Raw genomic sequence first — 19340 nt, forward strand, 5'->3', positions numbered from 1 at the left:
ACATTCTGCACAGCTGCAGCCCTTCATGTCCCACCAGTTCTCCAGGCATGGATGTTACGATGTCTGATGATGCTAAGACCATCTGTCTCACCACCCCACCGAGGCTGCAATATGGTAATTGCCTCCACTAGCAACCATGGCCCCAGGCAGCCCTTCTAACTCTTCAGGCTACACTCCAGGTGACAAGTGCTGTGACACAGGAGTGTCACGTGAAGATGTACCCCGTGGCCAGGAAGGGCAGGTGAAGGGGTTGAACCAAGGGATCTGGAATTCCAACTGGCTTGGGGAGTCAGAGTTGACTGCCTGAGAAGGAAATATGCCCTCAGCTTCCTGCTCCCCTCAGCACTGTCCCAGCTCCTGTCAGCCCTGCTCCTCCTACCCAGGCAGCTCTGGGAATGTGTGCCTAGGCAGACCAGACTGGGGACGGTGAGGTAAGCACTGGGGTAGGAGTGGGGATGTCAGGCAGATGTCCTGTGTGAAGACACTGCCAGCTTTCATCAGAGGAGGATGGTGCATGCCATTGCCCTGAGGTATCGGAAGCCATCTCTGCTCCATTTACAGGACTCAAGCGCCTGAGTTCTCCGGGGTGGCTGTCCTCTTACCATCAGTGTTCCAGTTTTGGACTCAGTTTATAACCAGATGTTAGGCCGAATTTCTGTTGTAAAGGTAAAAACCACTGGTTCCTGAGCACCTTGGGCTGTGACCTTGCTGTGGGCTTTGTGCAGGCAGAACAAGTGCCTTGCTCACAGCAGTGGGGGCAGAGTTCAGGGCTGCCAGCCCAAGCTGCTCCCAAAGAGGTTGTTCCTGCTGCAAGCTGCCTGCCTCCCCTCACTGCCACCTCCACACCTGCCTTGTCTGCTTGCTTTGCCAGCCTGGCTTGCCCCTGTCTGTCTTCTGCTTTGCCCAGCTATCAACCAGCTGTGTCCAGCTTAGGTTGTGAGCTCTTCCAGCAGCGCTAGGGACAGAAAACAGGGAGAGTGGGCACAGTATGCCAGGAGAAAACCTCCTGCTCCCTCCCCATCATGAGTTGAAGGGCTGCCTTGCTCCCTGGAAAGGGCCCGCTGACCAAGGACAGCACTTCTCTTCAGCCCTTGGAGAGTAAGGAGGTGTTAGACCTGTCTGGGGAAAGCACCAGCCCCACAAGAATGTGGGGGAGAAGGACTTGCTCAAAAAATGTTCTTGATTGCTCAGCTGCTTTGGGGATTGATAACCTGGCTGCTTTTATTGCAAACCTTCTTGGCATGTTTCAGGCTGTCCTTTCCTCCTACAGCCTGACAGGCTGCAAACTACCAGGAAGCCTGGAATAATACTGAGTTGAAATAGGGGCACATTGACTGCCCAAGACAAACACCTCCTACCCTGTACAGAGGCTGCAGCAGGGGCCAAACCTCCCTTCATGTGTCCCAGCCATGACAGAAGGAGAAGAAAGAGGATAGCACCTCATAGGATAGGTTCAACCCAGCCTTCATGCCACTCAAAACCGTGGATGATGCTGGGGACACGGCCACCTGTGTCTGGGAGGAGGGCCTGAACCCACCACATTTGTGGTTCCTCTAGTTGCAGGCACTGGCCTCTGAGCTGAAAGCGGGTTTCACAGAAGCGATGCAGGAGCTGTCGCGAATCCAGCATGGCGAGTATGCCCTGGAGGAGAAGGTCAAGAGCTGCCGCTGTGCCATGGAAGAGAAGGTGGCTGAGATGAAGAATTCCCTCAATACATTCAAGGTAGGAGCGTGACTTGTGGGGGGGTCAGAATGGCTCATCATCAGCCATATTAGCTCAGGTGGCACGGGGCAGCGTTCCTGTGCCTCCATCAGTCCTGCCTACTCCCAAAAAAGCCAAGCTGGCAATTGTTTCAGATGCATCTGGTGCACTTTCTTTGGCTTTGTGTCTCACCTGACCTGCTGCAACCCAAACATAACCCTGGCATGTTCAGCCTCCTCGATAGCAGTGCTGTGAGCTACCCTGGGCACAAGCAACCCTCACTCTGGGTTGCACGTGCAACAGGCATCTGGCCTGTCCACAGGCTGCCACTGGGCCATACCTCTCATGGGTCAGGTCTCCTGCATTTCCTGCAGGAGCCAAAGCCACCGTGGAGCAGGGTATTAACACAAAACCCTTAAACCTTTTGAAGTTGCATTCCCACACTGCTGGGAGGAAGTGCTGCCTGGTTTGATCCAGCCCAAGAGGATAAAGACAAAGGACTGGAGGTAGACCCTAGCAAGAAGGCTTGATGTACACTTCAAACCAGCCAGTCTCTCCATGCAGAAACTGGATGACTGCCTGCAAGGAGGCAGGCAGAGGAACTGTTTCATTGTTTGTGTTGTAAATTTTCCCCATGGGGTTTTGCTGAGTCAATAATACTTTGTGAATTTAGAGCAGGCTGCTTATTTGAAAAGCCCTTTACTGACCCTGTGACAGGGAGAGACAGATGGCACTGAGCAAAAGGAGCCCTGTGGCCCACGATGAGCAGGGAAGATGACAAGAAGTGTAAGAACACACGGCAGAGATCTCAAAGCAACCAGAGACAGGGTTATCCAGGACATTGTTATGGGGAAAGAAGGACACAAGGAATTATGCAAGAAACAAGAGGGGCAAAGGCTCTTCTCCCTCTGCCTCATGCCCATGTTGACTGTCCAAACACTGACCTCCCAGTGAAGCCACCTGCTTGATTGGAGAAAATCTCTCTCCTTTGATTTACAAGACACTCTTGAGTGTCTCTCCTCCATCCCACTGCTCACATTAATGAAATCTGCAGGAACTTCATGCATCAGAGAGCTCTACATCCAAGTAAGGCTTGGTTGTAAACTGCATGAGGGAGGATGTGCTGACAGGGAGATTACAGAGGATCTGATTTCCTTATCAAACCAGGCAAAAGAAGCAGCTCCAAAGCTGACTAGCAATACATGTGAGTGATTACACTGGACTCTGAACCAAGCACAACATGTGAATACATATGCAGGAGAACTGCAGAGGGAAACACACCTCCTCAGGTCCACCTCTGGAATGCCATTAAAGGCAAGATTCCTCCCAATGCTTTCAACTGATGGTGGATGAAGCCCCGTGTCTCCACCAGTGCCCTCACCAAGTGACATCATGCTGGCTTGGGTGAGTTGTCTGTAGCTGAATGAAGGATTGCCATGCTGTGCAGGGCAGGTACTAACAGCATCCCTCAGACCTACCCAGGGAGAGTGTAGAGAGCCACTCTTCACAGCACCCTGGAAGCGTTGCTGCCAGAATTCAAAGCTGTGCCATGCAAGGCTGATGGGCAGCCTGGGAATGCTGTGCTTTTGCCTGTTTCTTAGGAGGAGCTCAGTGATGCAAAGTCGATGATTGAAGAAATCAGTGCCAAGCAGGAGGAAATGCAACAGAAAATTGAGCAGCTGCAGCAAGAGAAGCGCCGGGAATCACGGAAAGTGAAAGCTAAGTAAGGGCCCAAACTCCAGGACTCCAAACTGCTAATTAGCAGTGGCATCCATTTTGTTAATTTCCTTATAGCTTAATTTCTTAATCTCTTCCTGGCTAGATATATGTATCAACCCTGCTTACTATTGGAAGCTCTAACCTTCGGTTCACACCAGGCTTTTAGACACATACCCCCCAGAGCAAATACAGCAGAAACTCACCAACACCTCACTGGGATTCCAACAGCAAAACAGCCCCAGCAGCTCTGAGGGAAACCAGGGCCTGGTGAAACACAGACCTGCTAGAGACATGTTGGGGCAGGAATATTTTTGCAAGTTAGGACCCTCCACCATTCCAAGCTATTGTTAAGCCACCCCCATCCAGACAATAGCACTGCAGTTTGCCCCTCCAAGAATGCAGGGCTCAGCAGGCTCCTGATGGTGCAGTCATGCTTTGCTTCCTGTCACCAGCCTTTTCTTCTCTGAGCAGGGTCATGCAGGACTATGTTTGCACACAGCTGGGCCACACTAGTGCTGTGATAAAGCAGACAGCTTAATCACCTTTGCCCTGATTAGCCTCCTTCTAAAACCAGTTTTGATGATGGATGTACAGCTGCCCTGATGCCAATACTTTGCAAATCCAGGCTGGCTCATTGGCTAATGAAGCCTTTTAATAGCATTCTCCAATCACCAGTGGAAGTTACTTCCAGAACGTTGTTCATTAATTGCCTCAAAGCCAACTCCTTTCCCAGTTTCTGCTGGAGTGGTCCTGCTTCTGATTCTGTGCTTGTACTTGCACTGGTGTTTGCCACAACTGTAGTGTAAGAGCTTCATCTGTAGCATTCAGACTTCCCAACTGTCTCATTCTTTGTATTTGTACAGGAGAGCACAGAAGGATGATCATGGGTCACAGACAGTGCCTACACCTCTCCAGGGCAGCCCATTTCGATCCATTAATCTCCCAGAACCTGTGCTGATCAATGAGGATTTTACAAGTCTTTTACACAACGTGACTTACGAAAAAGGTAGGAAATAGAATGCAGGGCATCCCTCAGGGAAGAAAAATAATCTCAAAAAGGTCACTAGGGTAAGAGGACACCAAGTTTTCCTCAGGCACCAGCAGCACAAAAAAAGAGAATGGGAGCGCTCCCCTTGGCAGCACTGCCCTTGAGTCCCTGCACACACCTCACCACAGGGTCTCAGGATAGCAACTGTGGTGCTGGCCTGGATTCAGGAGATGCTGCTCTGTGATCATAGTGTCCCAAAAGCCACTGCTTGCCTCCTCCAAGGAAAGGGAAGCAGGCTGGATCTTATTCCCTGTGATGCTAGTGGCACAAACAGAGAGCCAAGTAGGGGCCTGATAAAAATACTACAAAATGTGGATTTATTTCCATGTAAGGGATTAAGGCATAAAAAGAAGGAACACAGGGACTGGGTTGATAGAGAACACCTGGTGTCATTAAAGGGCCATGCCAGCAGTTGATGTGACAAGGGGACATGGGAGCTGGTACATATACACAGTCAGCTACTGGTGTCACTCCTCCTCGCATCTGCACACTGCTAGGATAATTCACTCTCCCTTTATAGCTGCAGAAGCTGTTAGCCCATGGTGTCAGGGTTAAACCCTGATCAGGAAAACTCTTGACAACTGCCAAACACTTGTGAAGGTTGGAATAAAAGAAAAGGTCAGAAAGGGCCAGAACCTTTTCTTCTATAATTAACTTTGGGGGTCTAAACTGGTCTACCATTCTCTTCTTATCTATTAGTAGTATCTCTCCTTATCTATTAGAAGTATCTCTCCTATCTTCAGATAGGAAGACACTAAAAAGATATACCTGTAAGATGTCCACAAAGATATAATTTGGATGAAAACCATGTGCTGTTTCCAACTCGGTTCTGCTCAGAATCTGGACAGTCATGGCTCCCCTCTGCCCTGCTCTGAGGTGGTATTTAGCCCTCTCCCTCACCTCCCTCTTGCAAATCCACCTTTCTCATCCACTTCTCCCACTGCTTATTTCTTTCCAGTTGTCTCACCCCTCCACTCTTCAATAAGCTCCTTTCTACCCAAAATGGCAGCCACGTCTCTGTGTCAGGCCTCCATTCTCTCGTTCTTCGTGCTGGGTGCCTTCTACCCAACATGCACCTACAGAGTGAGGACAAGCCAAGGCTGCTCATGTTCCTCTGCAGTCATACAGCACCAAGCACACAAGGACATCCACACTGGGCTGCCTGCAGGTGCTACTGAAACAAAGAACACAACCAGAGTCACAACACTGATGTGGGTGTTTCCATTGCAAAAATGTGAAAGACTGGAAGATCTAACCCTACTGGCTGGGCTTGGCAGAAGGAAGCATGCTCTTCAGCTGACTTCCTTTGTAAAGTTTTCCGTTCTTCTTCAACAGTGTCTGACACCAGGATCATGCCAATGGGAGAAGGAAGTGTGAAAGTCGTAGCAGGTCCAGGTAGGAAAACACTGAACTGTCAAAAAACAGTAGGAGAATCATTCCATTAGAGTGGTTGCATTATTGTACTGTAGAAGTGCTTTCAGGAAATTCACAGGAATGTCTTTCACTTTTCTGTGTACCTCCATTTTGATACCTGTGGTTGAGATGTCAGGACAAACCTGCAACCCAGATGTGCCAAATACCTGACAGACAATGCAAAGGATTGATTCTTGGCAGGGAAAGCTTTTCTGCTGCTGCTTCTGCAGCTTCTAAGTGCCTTTGAAGAAAGAATTGACACTTTTGTTATGGTAAAGAATAATGAGAGGGTGATTTTGCCACTTGGGAAGAGATGATCTTTGCAGTAAGTATGCACCAGTAGAACTGGTGAGGTGTTTATTCACTCACCAGCTTCCAGATACCTTGCAGATTTGTCTGAAGAGGAATAGAGGAGTTTTTCTGGCAAAAAAAAATAATTGCTCAGAAGTAAGAAAAGGGTATAGTGTCCAGCAAAAGGACACATGAGAAAAACCATTAGGTGTTTGCACTGTTCACTAGAAATATTAAAATGTTTTGGATGACTCTTCTGCTTGAATCCACTTGAGAGAAAACAAATGCTACAGAAAATGGTTCATTGCAACCCAAATTCGAAGTATTTGCACTAAAGTAATTCCAGCCCAAAGTCTCCAACTCACTTGCACCCTCCTATAGCTTCTCTGTGATTTAATAGCCTCAAACTATCAGTCCTGCTGCTGCTGTATAATCACATCACACTAAAAAAATAATTAAGAGCCATGACAGTTTACATCCATTGAGAGTAGCAGTTAAATGCAAATTCTAATAATACTTTGTTTCTACAACACCTGTCAATAAATGTGGTATTGCCAAGTCCTGAAGTGTCCCAAAACCCTGAAGTGCAACCATACTTCGAATATATGTTTTCTCTTTTCTAATTTAAATCTAATTTTGGACCTTATTTAGCCTGAAAACATATTCTGGAAGAGTGCAAACCTTGTTCAGCCAAAGTGCTTACCAACAGCACTTCTGTTTGTAAATTAACACTGCAGGGCTACAGCCCTTGTGAAGCACAGAGAATGCTTCACTCTCCATCCAGTACTTAAAATGGATGATAATGCAGATTAGCTGCCTGCTGTAGCATTACCTGTAGATGTCAATCCATGCAGCTTGCTGGTCATTGCAGGAGCAACCACAGAGACAGACGACAGCCTCAAGCCCTCCTTGGCAACAGAGGGGCAGTCAAAAGTGCATCTGCCATCAACAGTGTGGAAGCAGCCCAAGGACACGAAGGACTGGGGAGATGAATACATTTCCAAAGAGCAGCCGGAGAGAGGGAAGGACATGGGCCAAAGCAGATACAGCTCATCAGACAACATTATATGTGAACCCTCTTTGGCTGGTAAGATAGAATGTAGAACTAGCTAGAAAGGCTTAAAGCTGCATTCATACCTAGTGTGAGCTGGTTGGTAATCAGCTTCTAGAGACACACAAGCTAGTTTCTCCTACCAGGGGAATATGTCTCAGGGTCTCAGCCTCCAAGACTTCAAAGCCTTTGTATTTGCTGGTCTGTGCCATTGCCAGAATCACTCTGCACCCAGGACACCCATTCCCCTTTTCAAGATCTGGCACATTTACAGTACTTGTGGAATTGTGACAGTGCAGTTGCTTAGGCAGGTGAAAAATACATCTTCTCATTCTGCAGGAAACTGGGTGTGAATCCCCAGTATGAATTGTTTTGCCTTTGATTGCTTGTTTTGTTATTAGGAAAAAAAATATATATATTTGTAGGAGAAAACACATTTGCTTTGGAGCTTTCTTAGCAAAATGTAGCTCCAGTCACATCTGGGGCATGATGTAGCATCAGGCTAGAATTTAAAATTTTTGGGAAAGTAAACACACATAGGCAAGACATTAGTATCACATTTTGACAGTTTCTTCTTTCATGACTTAATGCCAGACCACCAGTTTAACATGAGGCTGCCTTTGAGGTCAGCATTTCCTTCTTTTTAAACTTAACCATTATCTTCTGGAAGCCAAAAGACAGAACATCGCCTTGGAGCTGCTGGAGTCAGAAAGGAAATATGTCATCAACCTTTCCCTAATACTGAAGATCAAGGCCACGTTGCAAGGGCCAGATGTGAAAAGGAGCACCAAAGAGAGAAGGTATTTGATTCAGTGTGCTTTCTCTTTTGGGGAGTTTTCTTCAGTCAATATTCTTTCTACATAATTTCATTCCTCTCTCCCACTTTTCTTTCATCCACACAGAGATCTCAAAACACTTAGAGCTTATTTCTAGTTGAAAACTGGACACTGGAAGGTTTTTTTGCAGTGATTAAGGACTTCCCTGCCTGTCCACTTTGCAGCCCAAACCATTTCACAACTACTTAATTTCAGTCCCCTGTTGTACTCTCGCATGCCTCCTTCCTGGATGGGAACAAAGCTTGGTGCCTGGTTCTCCCAGTCCACAGTTCCAGCTCTAGAAGCTGCTGTGGGCATAAGTGGCTGCCCCCCATCAGGTGTCAATATATACAGACCGACACCTGGATTTACACACAGATACAAGATGAGTGGGGCTGACCCAGCTTAGCAGTAAAACCCAGCTCTTTGCAAAGGCCATCCCCTGTGACAAGTGTCTTATTTCCCAGGATGGAATGGCTCCTACAGCTCTCCCCAGTTTACTCAGCTTTATCCTGGGAGTTTCTAGCCCCTAAATACACATGGGGAGCCCAATCCTTGCTAGCTCTTTTATGGCTCTCTCTACTGTCTGTAGGAGTCCCACATCCAAGGAACCATGTGACAGAAGTCCACTGTAGAAAATGTGGTACATGGGTTGATGTGGACTCATTTAAGCAGTTACATGGCACACACAGTTCAAACTGAAGCATGAGAGTCCCAAGTGAGTTTTTTACTTTTTTTTTTTTTTTCCCTGGGACCTTTCCATCTGGTAAAATACTTTGATACTTGACATCTTCATTCCGATTCTAGATGTAACCAGCATAAATAACAGACAAGTAGTAGCACACTTTTACCAGCTTGTTAAAAGGGCCTCACAAATTAGACATCTGATAAAGCTGGGGAGCTCTTCTCCAAGGACTCTATGGGATGGCTCAGGACCATTTTCTTGCTCCATGAGTCTCTGCAACATTGCCCCAGGCTTCTTAGTTCTGCAAATTCTGGTTAGCTACACACTGCACTGGACAGTAAAGCCGAAGAAACCTTCAAAACACTGATAAGAGCCTACCAGAGAGGGTACCTGTGTGTACATAAGCAGACAAAACAAGGCCTTCTGGTGCAGCCAGGACCGCAAAGTAGTTAATAATACCCATGTCCAAGCAAGCCTGCGCTGACCACCCATGAATGCATAGTCCAGCAGCACATGCTTAAGACTGAGTTGCTGCTCTGTGTAACCAGTCTGATATCATCTCCCTTCAGTTTCTTCCCCAACTCCTTGAGATACCTGGTCCAGCAACACGTCGATTTACTTCACGCTCTCCAGGAGCGAGTCTTGAGCTGGCCACGACAAGGGATCCTAGGAGACATTTTCCTGAAGTTAACAAATGATGAGGTATGTTACAAGCCTCTCTGGAATCTTGTGCTATGATTCACAATGTTGTGCTGATGGCCCAGGGTATCTTGCAGCAGAGGAGTTGTGTTGTGATGCTGTGGCTAGGGCAAGGCCTTTCAGTCAGCCTCCTTCAAGCAAGGTCCCAGTGCATGGTAGCCCCTTTGTTGGAGTACATGGTTGGCCACTGAGCCCACATGCCAGACCCAGCTGGGGGCAAGCAGCCACCTAGCACAACCCTGTGATAAATGCAAGAGGTCTGGACTTGGTTGCAGGAGCCAGATATGAGCCTCGACAGCTTGGATGTCTGTATTCACCGTGAGGGTGTGAGAAGAGCATGTTGCTTATGCTCCCCTTCCCCAATACACTTTGCTCAGAGTTATGACAACTGGGTGAACATGCTCAACATCTGAACGTGCTTTATTAACTGGCATTTCTTGAGAAGTCCCAAACCCTGAAAGCTTCATATAGACAGAAGCTCTGCTGTACTGATGAGCTCCTAGGAGTGACAGCAGGAAATCAGTGGTTTCTTCTTCTTGCTGGCTCTATGATCAAAACTCTCTCTGAAGTTTCTTTGTTCTTTTCTTTTTTTCAAGAATAATTTCCTGGACTACTATGTTGCTTACCTGAGGGACCTGCCAGAATGCATCTCACTGATCCATGTGGTGATCCTGAAGGAGGTAAATTTCCTGCCTGCATCACAGACATGCAAGTCAGGATCTCTTCCTGTTATGCCTGCCCATGACAGGACTCTTCTGTGAATCCCCTTGTTCTGTTACCAAATGCCAGTTTCACAAAGGTCACTATGGCTGACATGATTCAGCTACAAAGGCAACTGACATGTTCATCACTGTGTTTAACCAAAGCTGTATTTCTTCTGTGACATGACATAATGTCTCAGATCAAACCTCCCAGAAAGCCTGTCTATGTACACACTATCCAGATCTGTCCCAGGCAGATGGTGTCTCCTGGAAAATAAAGGACTCATCCAAACAGGGAGACCAAGAGTAAAGCTGTAAGAGAGAAAACACCTATTTGGTCTCATACCCTTGATTCTTGATTTACACCAGGAAAATTAAATATAAAGGTAGTTTTTAAAGTGCAATAACTAAAAAACACCAGTTCACTTCCAAGACATCTTCATTTAAGATGTCCAAGACAACTAAAGTCAATCTCATTTTGTTCAATTCACTTGAGCCTAAACTAAGAACTTCATTCTGAACAATAGCATCTACCTAGAGTTTCAATGAAACAGAATGAATGCATTTTTAACATACACCCCTACTTAATTATGCTGAGTGTCCCTCACAGGCAATCCCCAATCTAAGGAATTGATTCTTAGGACTAGTCTTGCTGGTGGAAGTCTTTGCAAATATTCCTTTCAGAAGCAAGATGAAGACCAGGGTATTGTCACACACCAATGCCACAACTGGTGTGATCCTGTGAATTGTTACAACTCTTTACAGCATAAATATTCATTAAACCCCAGAATCATTTGGAAGCAGACAGGTTTTATGGGTGGAAAAGACCCTGAAGTTGGTTTCTCTTATTTCAGGTAGAAGAAGAAATCAAGTCCGATCTCTACATTCTGTTCTTCCATATCGTCCAGCGAATCCCTGAATACCTTATTCATCTACAGGTAGGGCCCCAGGATGGAAACTGTCTTAGTGAACTCTTATCACAACATGTGGCTTTTAGCTCAGAGCTGGTATTCAGGCCTGTCAAGGGCTGCTGGCTAAGCCAGTGGGCTCTCTGGGGAAAAAAAGAAAAAGGAAAAAAAATTTGAAAGGGAAAACCAGCTGTGAATGGTGTAATTTTAACCATTTTGACCTGAAGCTTGCTTCTGTTTGCCAGTTTCTACCTTTAGCCTGGCAGAACCAACTTTTGTCCCCTGGGAAGCCAAAAGCTCTGCTGCCTACTGCTCTGGGAGAATAGGAGGTCAGAGATGGCGCAGTGAGCTCTGACCTAGCTCCTGTAACAGAGATGGTCTCTTTGTGACTGGTCCACAAGCCTGGTAGCTGAGAAACTGAGAGGGCCAGAGGCTCATAGGGCCCAACAACTTTTCCTACACAGAGCTTGCTGGTAAAAAGAGTTCTGGTTCACAGGAGGGTTATCTGAATGGTACTAAAACATTTCAGACAAGGCAAATGACACCAAAAGAAAGCCCTATAAAACAAGACATCAGTTTGTTTATCCAATGCTAAACTCAAACATCCATCCCAGGATTACATTTACAGAGGTTACTTAGGTATTTGCACTGAAGCAGGTCCTGTCCAAGTCCCTCAGAAACTGGTAATCCCACCTTGCTTACACTGACATGGGCACTCTGGAGCACTATTCCATGGTCCAAATAGCATCTTCTCCCCAGAAAGGGTTAGGACACCCTCCAAATAGCCTGCTCTCCTCTATGTCCCAGAATGTCCTGAAGTTCACGGAGCAAGAGCATCCTGATTATTACCTGCTACTAGTGTGTGTGCAGCGCCTTCGGGTTTTCATCTCACACTATAGCCTCCTCTTCCAATGCAATGAAGACCTGCTTATTCAGAAGAGGAAAAAGCTGAAGAAGTAAGCACAACATCAGCTCATTCTCTCTATCACCAGGGAAAGGGAGATGCGGGGAAGCCTGAACACTGGGGGCTTAGGTTTAGACAAGAGAAATGGGCACATTGCTCTGTTGGAATTAAACAAAGTGCATTTGAATGCTGGAGAAGGCTATTGGCATTTGTCCTCCAAACTGAGGTCAGGTTTGGGGTGGGCCCTTCTAACTCAGTGAAAGGAAAATCAGTTTAATCCTTCTAAACAGAGCAGCCATATGTTTCGTGGGAACATTTGGTTCCTTAAGCTGATGGCAAAGTCACTCCCCAGTGGAAGAATACATGGGGACTTAGCTGCTTTGGCAGCTCTGGGCCCTGGTGAACACCTAGACTGTTGCCTGAAGCCCTCACAGGCTAAGACTAAGAAAGAGCAGTGTTCTCTTATTTTACTGGGGGGGGTGGGGTAGAAGAAACAAAAGCCTCTCACAACCTCTTTGAGATGAACTGCAGTAGAAGTTACCCTGACTGTAGATTCTGAAGTTGTGATTCAGAAGTGATCCTTGAAATCAAGACTTCTTATTAAAATAAAAATCTCCTTGCCTTTGCTCCTTGTGATGATTCACTGAGGGAGCAGGAAATTATCAGACTTCAAGGGAAGCTTCCAAAGGGCTGGAACAGACTGCTGGGGAGGGACTGCTATCAGGAGAGGCATTAAGAACAGGACCAAAAGCAGGATGCCCTGCTGACTGGGACAGACTAGTTGGAACAGGTCCCTTCTTGGGGTGGGAAGAGGAAAATGGGAATATTAAGGTCCCTCCAAGCCCTGTTTTCTGTGATTCTACATGCTTGTGCTTATTCCCTGCCTTATTTCTTAGCACGACGATGGATTTCTCCTCCCTCAGGTCATCCCTGGTGAAACTGTACAAAGGTCTCACCTCCCAGTGTACGAGTCAAGAGGTTTCCCCAACACCCAGTGCGACATCTATCCGGGACAGCGGGATCCACTCTGAAGAAACAATCCAGTCATTTCCACCAGCACCTTCCTCTGGGACAACCACCCCGTAAGCCTATTGTCTTTGTAGGCTTTCAAAGTAGGCTGAAAACATTCTCCTCACCCACACTATGCCAGTGACTCTAGGCAGTTACACACTGTCATTTCCAAGACTACTCCCTATGTATGCATGGAGATGAAGGGCTGGCTCCTTCCTGCTACCCACTACCATGTGGCTTCCAAGCAGGAAACATTTCTGAGCTCTGGCAGCCTTGTGCCACTCTGCATTATTCACTGCTAGCATGACAAGAGCCAGGAAATATGACCAGTGTCTCAGACTAGCAAAAAAAAGAGTGCTTTTCCACACAGCCCATTTTTTTAATGATGGGATTCACTGTCACAAGATGCAAGAACAAATGGGTTCAAAAAGACACAAGACATTAGACAAAAAGACAGTTACCAGTAGCACCTGGCAATCTTTGACCATTTCTAGCCTACTGACAGGTGCCAACTGAGATGATGATCTGAGAAACACACTAGACTTACCTTTTATTCTTATGTCAGTAATTTGTGTCTGTTGGGATTCCTTATGTCATTTGCCTCCAACAAGAAGAGCCTGGCTTCACCATTCTGAGTCCCTCTAGGGTGGCAATGTTATTAGATCAGTCCCAAGCCCCTTTTTTCACAAGACTACCCTAGACAACTTCCCTTCCTTCACAGTTGCGATGCCCCAGGTCCTCAGCTGGTGCCTCCCCAGCTTCCCCACATTCATCCTGAACTGAGGACCCAACATAGGCTCAGGTGGGGCCTCGTCAGCACTGAACAGAAGTTTGGAAAATAACTCAACAGACGCTGCTGGCCATGCAGCTCCTAATACATCTCAGGTCAGGTTTGCTTTGTCTGCCATGAGAGCATACTGCCAGCTCATCTTTGCCTTGGCTATAACCCCAAGTTCATACCAGGGCTGCTGGTAGGACTTAACCCAGTCTCCCAGCCTGGTCTGATGCATGGTGTTATCTTGCCCCAGGTGCCAAGCTCTGCACATCTTGAACATCACAAGGTTTCTGTTCCCCCACGCCATTCATTATGTTCCCAGAAGATGGCAGTGAGACTTTCCTAACAGGTGTTTGTTAAGAGCCATGGAGGTGCACATCCTGAACCTAATGCCTCATCCAAGGCAGTACCCTCTGACAACTTAACTGGAACACACAGAGGGTAGAAGCCCTCCAAGTACTCCTGACACACTTCTGGGGACAGAGTCATCTTACCCAAGAGAGGAACCTTGTCCACCTGAAAAGACAATCAGACCACAGGAGAGTGAGACACAGCCTCTACATTACATAAAGAGAAGGAAAATAAAAATCCAAAATGCAGATGAACAGGAGAGAGATGGAGCACTTGGCTTCTCATCTCAGTTTCTATGCATTTCATGGTGTAGAGTACAAAAGTTAGACAAAGCTACTGGATAAGCAGTTCTACTCCTGCAAGTTGTCTCCTGCAAACCCATTCAGGCAATCTCTATTAGTGGCAGCTCTGTTACTGTTCTCAAAGATGTGAAAATACCTTAAAAGCAAGAGAATGGGGCTGGGGGATAGAGGAGGGGGGAAGGAGGGCTTGTCACACTGTCTCTCAGTCATCCTTAGTATTCCGCTTCCTTCTGTTTTTGTTTGTTTTTCTTATTTTAAAGGCATTTGATGCCCCAGATGAAGAAACCTCAGCCAACTGTGATAGAGAACATCCAGGCTGTAAAGCCCCCTGACTGGGAAATGGAAAGTAGGAAACTTGAGAGGCCAGAGAACATCCTTGCATCCTCCCAGCTCACAGAGCAGGAAATCAAGGCTCTGACAGCCCCCTTACAATCCATCCCTGAAATGGAGTATGAAGCACCACCAGCTGATGCAGTGGGGAACCCTGAGAGAGCCATCAGGACCTCTGTGGAGCTGCTGCAGGATGCGAGGAACTTTGCGCCGAGCTACGAAGAGTTTGAATACCCTGGGGAGGTTTTTACCCTGCCAGGCCCCTACGAAGATGATGCCTTCCAAAACCTTGCTCTCTTTGAGAATTGCTCCCCGGCTTCTTCCGAGTCCAGCTTAGACATTTGCTTTCTTAGGCCTGTTAACTTCACATCAGAACCAGAGAGGACAGATCATGCCTTACAGCCATTGCCTAAGAGCTGCACTCCAGTAAGCAGCAGCACTTACAAGCGTGAGATGTTCCACAGCAAAGGCAAGCAGCTGAGCAGGTCCCTGAAGGAGCTGCCAAGGAGTGCTGAGGGCATGAGCACCAGACTCTACAGCACACGGAGCAGCAGTGGGAGCCGCCTGCAGCAAAAGCAGGAGAGGAATGTCCAGCCTCACATGATCTCAGCCTCATCTCGAAGCTCCCAGAGGAGCTACTTCCCCCCACAGAGAGGAGCGGGTGAAAAACCGAGCTTTTTGGAAGTAAGGAGGCTTAAGTAGGAGGAGTAAAAAAAAAAAAAAAAGTAAAAAAGGCACATGGTAGTGCAGAAGCAGCAGCACCAGCAGGAGAAAAGAGCTGAGATACAGCTAGGGCAGAACATGGCAAAATAGCTTCCATGTCCACACATTCCAAGTACTCATCGGCATGCACAAGCCAAGGGAGGGACACGGCAGCTCCTTTTCACATCTGTCTTCCCCAGGGACAAGCAGGGACTTGAAGCACACAGCTGACTGAGTGACAGCTAGAAAACCCCTGAGACGAGGTAGTCTCTCCTGTGTCTCTAGCTGTCACTGAGCTTCCTTCTGATCAGGGTCAGTATGAGCAAGGCTGTTTGAAATCAGTGCTACGTGGTAGCACTCAGTTAAAAAGGTCCCTTTCCACCTGCTGTGAGGATTGCTGGGTTAAGAAAACCAATAGTATCAGATCCTAAGCTGGTGTAAACCAGCATGGCTCAACTGAACTCAAGCCATTTACACCAGCAAGGATCTGGCTCATGGGTTTTGTTTTACCTGCGTGTGTTGCATGGATCACAGACACATGCTAAGGCCCATGTGAAAACAGAGCCCACCATCAGTGCTCTTCAGAGAACCACAGGCATGGCAGGCAGCACGCCTGCCCTTCAGGGATACCAGGTCTTGCAGGAACAATGTTTCTGTAGCCTGCACTGCCTGTTCAGAGTCAGCTCTGAGCTGTCACAGTAAAGGGGGGAAGATGCTCTTCAAAATTCTTGGGGAAGAGGCTGAGGGTGCTGTGAGGTGCTTAGCTAGTTCTCTTAGTGCTGCCTGAAGAAAATCTCTCCTTTTAAAATGAGGCAAGATGCAGATGATGATGGGAGGATGGTTCAAACAGTCTGGCTGAATAGCTAGCAAGGAAACCTCAAAAGAAAAGAGTGAAGGAGGAGGTGGGAAGCTGAGGTGGGGAGATGAGGCAGAACCAGGGAGAAGAGCCATGGAGACAGCCCTCCCAGAAAAAGGAGCCTGTCAGCTCTTTAGCACTCACCTGCACAAAGCTATGGCCCACATCAGGGTGTTCATGGGGAGCTAGTCCAGAACTGCAGGAGCTAAGGAGACCACTGTGGCACTGGTAGGCAGAACTGGAGAAAAGGGATTTTGAGAGGAACTTGGCACTCTCCTGAAACAGAGAGAGATCTTTTAGTGGCACATTTACTACAAGGCGTGTGTGCTAATGAGGCCTTCTGTTACACAGATAGAAAACCAGGCAGCAGCAGAGCCAACAGAAGTGTCTTTCACACTCTTAGCTCAAGAAGCCTGAAGCCTCTCTGCCCTTGGGTAAACAGAGCTCACAAACAAGGAGAGGGTGGGAAGTTCCTTCACTCCCCATGCTGGCTTGCTCCCTTGTTGGAAAAGGGACTAGTAAGCTCCCTCTAAAGAAAAAGCTTAGCAAGGAAGACTCCAGTTCCTGCTAACAAGGCTTATCTCTCCGCTCCTCTGACACTGCCTCAGCCTCAGAGCCAGCAACAAGCTCTCTGCAGAGGTAACAGTGCTGCTAAGGCCTGGAAATCAAGGCTCTGACAGCCCCCTTACAATCCATCCCTGAAATGGAGTATGAAGCACCACCAGCTGATGCAGTGGGGAACCCTGAGAGAGCCATCAGGACCTCTGTGGAGCTGCTGCAGGATGCGAGGAACTTTGCGCCGAGCTACGAAGAGTTTGAACACCCTGGGGAGGTTTTTACCCTGCCAGGCCCCTACGAAGATGATGCCTTCCAAAACCTTGCTCTCTTTGAGAATTGCTCCCCGGCTTCTTCCGAGTCCAGCTTAGACATTTGCTTTCTTAGGCCTGTTAACTTCACATCAGAACCAGAGAGGACAGATCATGCCTTACAGCCATTGCCTAAGAGCTGCACTCCAGTAAGCAGCAGCACTTACAAGCGTGAGATGTTCCACAGCAAAGGCAAGCAGCTGAGCAGGTCCCTGAAGGAGCTGCCAAGGAGCGCTGAGGGCATGAGCACCAGACTCTACAGCACACGGAGCAGCAGTGGGAGCCGCCTGCAGCAAAAGCAGGAGAGGAATGTCCAGCCTCACATGATCTCAGCCTCATCTCGAAGCTCCCAGAGGAGCTACTTCCCCCCACAGAGAGGAGCGGGTGAAAAACCGAGCTTTTTGGAAGTAAGGAGGCTTAAGTAGGAGGAGTAAAAAAAAAAAAAAAGTAAAAAAGGCACATGGTAGTGCAGAAGCAGCAGCACCAGCAGGAGAAAAGAGCTGAGATACAGCTAGGGCAGAACATGGCAAAATAGCTTCCATGTCCACACATTCCAAGTACTCATCGGCATGCACAAGCCAAGGGAGGGACACGGCAGCTCCTTTTCACACCTGTCTTCCCCAGGGACAAGCAGGGACTTGAAGCACACAGCTGGCTGAGTGACAGCTAGAAAACCCCTGAGACGAGGTAGTCTCTCCTGTGTCTCTAGCTGTCACTGAGCTTCCTTCTGATCAGGGTCAGTATGAGCAAGGCTGTTTGAAATCAGTGCTACGTGGTAGCACTCAGTTAAAAAGGTCCCTTTCCACCTGCTGTGAGGATTGCTGGGTTAAGAAAACCAATAGTATCAGATCCTAAGCTGGTGTAAACCAGCATGGCTCAACTGAACTCAAGCCATTTACACCAGCAAGGATCTGGCTCATGGGTTTTGTTTTACCTGCGTGTGTTGCATGGATCACAGACACATGCTAAGGCCCATGTGAAAACAGAGCCCACCATCAGTGCTCTTCAGAGAACCACAGGCATGGCAGGCAGCACGCCTGCCCTTCAGGGATACCAGGTCTTGCAGGAACAATGTTTCTGTAGCCTGCACTGCCTGTTCAGAGTCAGCTCTGAGCTGTCACAGTAAAGGGGGGAAGATGCTCTTCAAAATTCTTGGGGAAGAGGCTGAGGGTGCTGTGAGGTGCTTAGCTAGTTCTCTTAGTGCTGCCTGAAGAAAATCTCTCCTTTTAAAATGAGGCAAGATGCAGATGATGATGGGAGGATGGTTCAAACAGTCTGGCTGAATAGCTAGCAAGGAAACCTCAAAAGAAAAGAGTGAAGGAGGAGGTGGGAAGCTGAGGTGGGGAGATGAGGCAGAACCAGGGAGAAGAGCCATGGAGACAGCCCTCCCAGAAAAAGGAGCCTGTCAGCTCTTTAGCACTCACCTGCACAAAGCTATGGCCCACATCAGGGTGTTCATGGGGAGCTAGTCCAGAACTGCAGGAGCTAAGGAGACCACTGTGGCACTGGTAGGCAGAACTGGAGAAAAGGGATTTTGAGAGGAACTTGGCACTCTCCTGAAACAGAGAGAGATCTTTTAGTGGCACATTTACTACAAGGCGTGTGTGCTAATGAGGCCTTCTGTTACACAGATAGAAAACCAGGCAGCAGCAGAGCCAACAGAAGTGTCTTTCACACTCTTAGCTCAAGAAGCCTGAAGCCTCTCTGCCCTTGGGTAAACAGAGCTCACAAACAAGGAGAGGGTGGGAAGTTCCTTCACTCCCCATGCTGGCTTGCTCCCTTGTTGGAAAAGGGACTAGTAAGCTCCCTCTAAAGAAAAAGCTTAGCAAGGAAGACTCCAGTTCCTGCTAACAAGGCTTATCTCTCCGCTCCTCTGACACTGCCTCAGCCTCAGAGCCAGCAACAAGCTCTCTGCAGAGGTAACAGTGCTGCTAAGGCCTGAGTGACCTGTTGTCTTCCAGCCTTGCCAGCACCTTGTCATCCACCAGGTTCCTCCTAGCACAGAGAGAGAGAGAGACAAGGGAACAACGATGTGAGGTTGCAAATGCTGGTTAAATTGTCTTTTCCCTTTTAGGAGCTCCATGCAGAAGACAACACCAGGTTCTGCCAGAAGGATGACAATGAGCAAACATCCTTCAGCGACCACAACCCACGGCACGAGCCCAAGGGGGGTTTCCGGAGCTCCTTCCGCAAGCTCTTCAAAAAGAAATAA

General features: G+C 47.8%; 1 protein-coding gene across 1 annotated transcript; it reads left to right on the top strand.

Moving 5' to 3' along the window:
• The first annotated feature begins 639 nt into the window (after positions 1-639).
• ARHGEF33 (Rho guanine nucleotide exchange factor (GEF) 33) lies at positions 640-19340 on the top strand. Its single transcript, XM_010008527.1, has 14 exons — positions 640-666; positions 1558-1722; positions 3303-3424; positions 4284-4426; positions 5804-5863; positions 7044-7259; positions 7894-8023; positions 9293-9425; positions 10019-10102; positions 10978-11061; positions 11839-11987; positions 12832-13017; positions 14635-15388; positions 19203-19340. Exons 1-14 carry the CDS (start codon positions 640-642, stop codon positions 19338-19340), a joined length of 2391 nt encoding a protein of 796 aa, XP_010006829.1.

The sequence above is a fragment of the Chaetura pelagica genome, unplaced genomic scaffold (genome assembly GCF_000747805.2).
Source record: "Chaetura pelagica isolate M959 unplaced genomic scaffold, ChaPel_1.0 scaffold350, whole genome shotgun sequence".
NCBI lineage: Eukaryota > Metazoa > Chordata > Aves > Apodiformes > Apodidae > Chaetura > Chaetura pelagica.

Excerpts from the sequence above, each read along its gene's own strand:
- ARHGEF33 (XM_010008527.1), top strand. The coding sequence starts at position 640 with ATGTTAGGCCGAATTTCTGTTGTAAAG. Across the intron at positions 11,062-11,838 it reads AATACCTTATTCATCTACAG|AATGTCCTGAAGTTCACGGA; the intron begins GTAGGGCCCCAG and ends TCTATGTCCCAG. Across the intron at positions 11,988-12,831 it reads AAGAGGAAAAAGCTGAAGAA|CACGACGATGGATTTCTCCT; the intron begins GTAAGCACAACA and ends CTTATTTCTTAG.